Source organism: Oncorhynchus keta, chromosome 6 (genome assembly GCF_023373465.1).
Source record: "Oncorhynchus keta strain PuntledgeMale-10-30-2019 chromosome 6, Oket_V2, whole genome shotgun sequence".
Lineage (NCBI taxonomy): Eukaryota > Metazoa > Chordata > Actinopteri > Salmoniformes > Salmonidae > Oncorhynchus > Oncorhynchus keta.
In genome coordinates, this window is record NC_068426.1 from 32,586,624 (window position 1) to 32,594,466 (window position 7,843).

General features: G+C 41.5%; 1 protein-coding gene across 1 annotated transcript in view; it reads right to left on the reverse strand.

Moving 5' to 3' along the window:
- LOC118385566 (laminin subunit gamma-3) overlaps positions 1-5,242 on the reverse strand; it is a 244,519-nt gene extending 239,277 nt beyond the window's left edge. The window contains exon 1 of the mRNA XM_052521317.1: positions 4,660-5,242. Coding sequence (XP_052377277.1) covers positions 4,660-5,035 — 376 coding nt within the window. The 5' untranslated portion in view covers positions 5,036-5,242. The remainder of the gene's footprint in view (positions 1-4,659) is intronic.
- Positions 5,243-7,843: the final 2,601 nt, after the last annotated feature.

Here is a 7,843-nt window from a genome sequence, read left to right on the forward strand (position 1 = left end):
ATCAAGCAATATGATGAAACTGTCTCATGAGGACCGCCACAGGAAAGGGAGACCCAGAGCAACTTCTGCTTTAGAGGATAAATTAATTAGAGTTACCAGCCTCAGAAATTGCAGCCCAAATAAATGCTTCACAGAATTCAAGTAACAGAATGTGAATCAGGCCTTCTTGATTGAATTGCTGCAAAGAAACCACTACTGAAGGACAGCAATAATAAGAAGGTACTTTCTTGGGCCAAGAAACACGAGAAATGGACATTAGAAATCTGTCCTTTGGTCTCATGAGTCCAAATTTGAGATTTTTGTATCCAGCCGCAATGTCTTTGTGAGACGCAGAGTAGGTGAACGGATTATCTCTGCATGTGTGGTTCCCACCGTGAAGCATGGAGGAGGAGGTGTGATTGTGTGGGGATGCTTTGCTGGTGACGTTGTCAGTGATTTATTTAGAATTCAAGGCAACCTTAACCAGCATGGCTACTACAGCATTCTGCAATAAAACACCATCTCATTTGGTTTGTGCTTAGTGGGACTATCATTTGTTTTTCAAAAGGAGAATGACCCAAAACACATCCAGGCTGTGTAAGGGCTACTTGACCAAGGATGAGAGTGATGGAGTGCTGCATCAGATGACCTGGCCTCCACAATCACCCGATCTCAACCCAATTGAGATGGTTTGGGATGAGTTGGACTGCACTAGGCCTTTAATTAAATATGAATATAGTGTTCTCTATTTTGTGTTCTAGGATGTGTTCTATTGGATGCATCTGTGTGTTCTCATGGTGGATTCCTCCCTGGACCACTTAATTAAAAGATTCCCAGACAGAGCCTGAGCCTCAAGGCTGTATGGTTGCAATTACTCCAACAATGTAACTTTAAGCCATGTCTGAGGGTGACAGTTGATGGGCGGGATGGAGGTTTTCTGAAGAGAAGCTTTGAGTCATTATCGGAGGAAAATAAGTGTGTGTGTGTGTGTGTGTGTGTGTGTGTGTGTGTCATTAGTGGAAGAAGACAAAATGCTGAGATTATGAGGGACAAATGTCCTGATTTAGATTTTGTTCCCCCAGGGTGATTCGCACTTCATAGGATTATGTTTTACAGTTGGTGATTTGACTCATAGTTAAGTTCTCTCTGTGAATTGTTAACCCTTAGCCTACAATTTACACAACCTAGCATACATCTAATTAACATAATACAAAAAATCCCCATAAAAATATGTTGAAACTAAAGATATATTTTGGGATGGGCTGCGTCTCAATCCACCTCATCCACTGATATCGCCCTTCCGCATCTGCAGTGAAAGGCGGCAGAGCTAGAGTGGTGTTTGTCAGCCCATCCAAACATTTTCTTGGCCTACAACCGTATTACCACTACTGAAAGTTTGCCGTTTTGCTCTAGGATTTCCAGAATCCTCATCTGATGGTCCCTGGTATCAGTTAAAATGTATGAAAATATAGAGTACTGTATAATGAGATAGTTAAGTGCCAAAATTAAGGGGTTGTAATACGTGTACAAATTATATAAGTTCTTTCTTATATACGTTTTAGACAAGTCAGTTAAGAACAAATTCTTATTTACAATGACAGCTTAGAAACAGTGGGTTATCTGCCTTGTAAAAATCTCTCCCTGAACCTTGTCACCTCGGGGATTCAATCTAGCAACCTCTAAGTTACTGGCCCAATGCTCTAACCACTAGACTACCTATATAATCTCAGACACAGAACAGACACTTCAGAACAAACTTACTTTAGATTTTTTTTTAAAAATCTGTTATTCAGTGCATTTGTATGAGCTAACAGCAGTAAGGACAAAAATATATCATCATCTGCCAAAAATGTAATATATTTTTGATACTTTAAAGAGTCTTAAAATTCAAAATCAAATACCTAAATGATCCTTGGTATGATCTTCCATTTATCTTAGTAGAACCCCCCTTCCCCTGGCTTAACATATTCACTTAGGATTTCATTTGGTGAAGTCGACAGAACTGAAAATGGATAAATGCAACAATCATGTCTTTGTCGTTGGCAGTCATTTTCTGAAAATTTCAGGAAACTAGGCGTATGTCACGCATCACTACTTCAGAGGAGAGCCATTTGAACGTAAACTTTTTGGGCAGAAATACCTTCTGGAACATGTGAACTTCCATGTGCCTTAATAACAAAATTGTATTCCATCTGTAAATACGAATGACATTGTTCAATTTCAAGCCTATTTGGTTTGCCGCATAAAAAAACAGCATCTTAGCCACGATTTGTTGAGATAATGAGTGGGCTGGGTATGCCGAGGGATGAGTTCGGATTGGTCTGCCATGTAGCACGCGTTTATGAAAGATAGCATTTAGTAGAACTGCATAAGTGTTGCTCTCCACCTTCTGAAGGACCAAATTTTGAATAAGTGGAATTACATTATGATAGCTAAGGAGATGGAAAAAAATCTGATGTTTGATTGCAAATATCCAGACGGAGTCGAAAAGAGAACACACAGAATGCTGTTGTAGAAAACACCCATCTCTGCATTACATCTTCAAACAAAGGGCAACCATGGCATCCGTCACAGAGAGGGAGAAGCGTCCATCCATGTATACGGGTAAGATAGTCTAGCTAGCTACATTTTCAGATGTTGCACATTTCTAATTGTCAGAAAGTTGCTTTCATTTCATGTTAAAATGTACTGTTAGCTAGCTAGTTGACGTTAGCTGGCTGGCTCGCTAGCTAACGTTACTTGTATGACATCTGTGTAGTTATATTATTCGTATCTCAGATCCATTTGCATTGCTAGTTATAGTCTAATGTTATCTAGCTAGCATTGAACCTGGTTGGTTAGCCACCTGTAGATTAATGCAGGGTAGTAACATTGGGATTATTGTTCATTGACGCTCAACACCTGTTGAATATGGCCGGTGTCAGTAAACATTGGCAAAAAAAAAAAGTGTAAATAAATTGTTGCCAGCAGCAGTCACCAATGTTCTGGTTAACATAAAAACAGCCTAACCAGCTCTGCTAGAGTGAGGAAAATGGTCAGTGAGCTGTTCTCTCATTTTTCCCCCTATTGTGTTATTGACTGTACGCTTGTTTATTCCATGTGTAACTGTGTTGTTTGTGTCGCTCTGCTTTGCTTCATCTTGGCCAGGTCAGTTGTAAATGAGAACTTGTTCAACTAGCTTAACTGGTTAAATAAAGGTGAATAAAATAAAAAAAATTGTACCTGGAAGTAGCTAGCAAGCTAGCCAATGTTAGCCAGTTAGCTTGGGTGCTTGACTGCTGTTGTGATCGAAACGCTCTGACAACCCTTCACAGTCAAGAGTGTCCAGTGTGCGCTCTGAAAGCTCTGAGATCGAAACGCTCTATATTTATGAATGGACAGTCTGCGCCGAGTACACTCCAGATTAATTTTATGAATACACCCATAGTATAAACCAGCCTTCAGTTTTAAAAACCTTGGTTGTTAGTACATGGTCTCATGTGAATCCTTAAAGAGCTGGGTGGGGCTCAGGCTTTAGAGGGTGTGAACGATGCTGAATGGGTGTAGACAAAGAGCTCTCCTATAGGTGTACCAAAAACATTCAAGGCCATTTTCTCAAAAGTGAAGTTAGAGGTTTATCAACATTCAAAGCAGAATTACTTTCCCATTGTTCCTCAACGGTAGTGCATGATATACCATTTTCTAGCTCTGAGTTTCTACTTTTGTCCAATGTAAAAAAAACACTTTCAAATTTTGCTACATATGATTGAATCGAGCCGGTCGGTCACATTTACTCGAAAGGCACTCTGGGAAATATTTGAAGAAGGCTTTACACTAAGCAGTGGGTTCATTTAACACTTTTCCAGTGTCTATGTGTCCACAGATTCCACACATTCAGTGTTGACTTAACACTCACTGTTAAATATCATGAATAATTATATTTTTGACAAAAAGTCAATTTTGATAGCCTGATGTTCATCAAATGCAATCGCCTTCTTAAATTATTAATCAAGATCTAACATGACCATTAAAGAACCATAGGGCATGACAATGACGTAAAGAGTAATGTAATGCATGATGGGAAAAAATTGTGAACAACATCTGTTTATTTATATACGTATTACTTTCCATTATTTAGATTGATAGATGTTAATGTTTAGCATGTTAAAAAAAATTGTCTTCAATCATTAAGTATTTCATTCTAGGCAAAATTGATATTAATATATGAAAGCCCTCCACACCATATGCAAATGATAATATATTTTGACTAATTAAATGCACTGTTATGTTTTTGGTTCTTTATCAAATATATTACAGGCATCAAATAAATGTTTCCAATAATTTGCATATATTCAAATATTATTTGCTTTTCTGAGACCTATATGTGAATATCAAAGGTAATAGTTGCCAGAATTTTGCCTTTAGCTGTTTCTCTATATTCAACTACTTTGAGTATTTGAAAAGTTGGTATTTTCAAAGAAACTACACAATACCCCAAAAAATCTGTCCAGATCTGTTGCAGGGTGAGGTTGCATAGTCACAGCTGGAGCAGGACTCAAACTCAACTAATTGTGAACATAACCTTAGGAAACTGAATATTGCTCTTCTTACCAAGGTGCCGGGTGAGGTTAACAGAGGAGTGGTGAGAGAGTGAATGTGGGTCTTACCAAGGTGCAGAGCAAGAGAGTGAGTTGTTCTTACCGAGATGCAGGGTGAGATTAACAGAGTTAGGGTGCTGGACTCTGTAGAACATGGACTGGCTCTGCCACCAGGTGGGTTCCTCGTCCGTATGGAAGTCCGTCAGCAGGCTGGCGTTGTGGCTGAGGCCCATGTCCGACACACTACAGTGGTGGCAGGAGCGCGTCGAGCTCGTCTGCATGCAGTAATCCTCTGGCGGTGAACCGCACACATTGGAAGACTTGATCGTGCGGTTAAAGGCTGCGTTCTCGAACTTGGGCATGCAACGGCTAGGGACACCCTCGTCGTCATCGTAGCAGGAGTCCATGGCCCCGTGAACGAAGGAGAGGGAGCAGAGAAGGAGGGCGAGGAGGAGTGGGGTGGTCAGTGGGATATCCATGACCAGTGAAAGTCACATACAGAGACACACAAGGTCAGTTAAAATGTAAAAATCACACACTCCTAAACACACTGGTAGAGTAATCCCGCAGATGTCTCAGAAAGGTCTATGTTCTTCTGTTTTTCCCCCTCTCTTCATCTATGTCCTTCTCTCTCTTGTTCTCGCTTTCTTCTCCAACATGTGTTCTCCCTCTGGGAACTAAGTGAAGTTACTGGGGGAACCCCTCTCACCAGGGATAGGAGGAGAGAGACATGGGAGGGAGGGACAGACAGAGGGATAAGAAAGAGAGGGAAGAGGGGGCACGTACACTCCCCCTCCTGCTGTCCACAGCAAGTACTACGGTCGCCAGTATAAAGATGCAGATTCACAGTAAAACCATGGTGATGTTCGATATGGCACACTGTGGCAAAACGCATTTGTGCTTTAATTGGAATATTTCAGGCTCTACCTCCCCGTTTGACTCCATTTCTAAAAGTTGTCCATCTACACAGCCCAGGTGGTAGAAACTGCCTACCATTACACTTTTGAATAATGTCACAGCCATGATTGAGACTGTTAAAAACCTTTCCATTGCACACTCTGTATTGCACACTCTGTATATGAGTACACAGGGTGCCTATACCACTTATGGAGAAATGCAGTATGATGATTATGGGGATGAATGTGTTGGTGGTTAGCGTCACAATGGGGATTCTTGGTAAGTGCTGACAACAGTGAGTCTCTTCAGAAGGACTACAGAACCTACCTGTAACATAGAGACAGAAATACAGAAGACAGAGTGGAATGTGTGCAACCTGTTATGTTGCTTGAGGCTTATGGCGGCTCAGAAAACAAATGACATATAGTTAATGGCTTGGGTATACTTTAAAATGCAGTGGGAGGAGAAGTGTATATCATCCGCAAAACTTACAGATTGTCGTGTTCGACCATGTGACAGCATGAGCAGGTTGTGAATCAGGCAGGTGTACAGGTGGGTGACGCAGAAGTGAGGTGGAAACTGAGGCTACGACAGTGGAGTGATGACAATCTTAACAGTGAGTGTGTTGGCCATGCTGCGTGGTCGACTGTTGAATTATTTAAACTAACAATAGGCTTGCAATGATGTCATGGTCAGAAGGCAAAACATTTGAGGATATACCATGTGTCTGAAGGAGAAAGAGAGAGGGCATAATAAAGTGAAGGAGAAATGAGTGAACAGGTGAGCAGAGTGAGATACAGAGAGGAAGAGAAAAGACAGAAAGACAGAGGGGAAAGAAAGGAGAGCGTAAAAGAGGTAGGTAAGTAGGTAGAACAGGATTCAGTGTGTGTGTGTGTGTGTGTGTGTGTGTGTGTGGATGAAGGAGAGAGCGAGAGAAAGATGGACAGGGAGGTAGAGAGGTGAAGGGGGAGTCAGGGTAGGAGTTGTGGACAGAGGGAGGTGTTGAGGGTGTTGTAGATTTATGATCCTTGGGGATTTACTGCATCTCCTCCACCATATCTCCTTGTGATTGATCTGATTTATTACAGCTCTTGCACCAGTCAGCTAGGGACGTTGTAAAGGCGACCACATCCATTTGCAGTGAAATCCTCTGCTGACTGCCGGCTGAGAGGGGAAGAAGGAGGAAGAGGGAGGGAGAGAGATGGAAGTCGAAGGGGATGGAGAGATGGATTGGGAAAGGGAGATGGAAAGAGAGACAGAGGTGGAGAGAGAGGGTCAGGGAAAAATGGAACGATGGGAGAGAGTAGTGCTTCTTCGAGCAGGCATTACATTCAACAGGGGTTACATATGGTGTGTGTGTGCCGGTGTGTGTGCCTGTGTGAGTGCGTGACCGTGTGTGGAGCCGTGTGTTGATGTCAATGGCGGCGGGTGGGAGGAGCTATAGGAGGACCAGCTCATTGGAATGGTTGGAATGGAATAAATGTAATGGAGCCCATCCTCCGATAGCTCACCCAACCAACCTCCACTGGTGTATGTGTCTATATGTTAACTGTTAACTATTAACTGAAGTGAATTGAATAGCAGGTTGACCATGTGTTTAGATATATTCAGCTTACTATATGTGCATAATGCATGTCATTACTTGCATCCGTGTTTGAGTTAAGGCTTATAGCCATCCATACATACTGAATCTGTAACGCTCGTCTTCTTCCTCTGAGGTGGAGTAGACCTCATCAGACCAATGCGCAGAGTGGTAAGTGTCCATAATGATACTTTATTTACATGAACACTAAACAACGTAAAATACCGAAACAGTCCCGTGTGGCACTAACACGGAAAATAATCACCCACAACTAGAAAGTGAAACCAGGCTACCTATGTATGGTTCTGAATCAGGGACAACGATTGACAGCTGCCTCTGATTGAGAACGATACCAGGCCAAACACAGAAATCCCAAATTATAGAAAAAAGAACATAGACAACCCACCCAACTCATGCCCTGACCATACTAAAACAAAGACATAACAAAATAAGGTCAGAACGTGACAGAATCAGGTGTGTGTGTGTGTGTGCGTGTGTGTGTGCGTGTGTGTGTGTGTGTGTGTGTGTGTGTGTGTGTGTGTGTGTGTGTGTGTGTGTGATCTGGCTTTGCAAGTAAACATTTCACAGAAAGTTCTGCACCTGTTTTAATCGGTGCATGTGACAAATCCATTTAGATGATTTATACTTTTACATTTGATACTTGAGTATATTTTAGCAATTGTATTTACTTTTGATACTTATGTATAATTTAAACCAAATACTTTTGGACTTAAACTCAAGTAGTATTTTACTGGCTGACTTTCACTTGAGTAACTATCTCTTAAAGCATCTATACTTTTACTCAAGT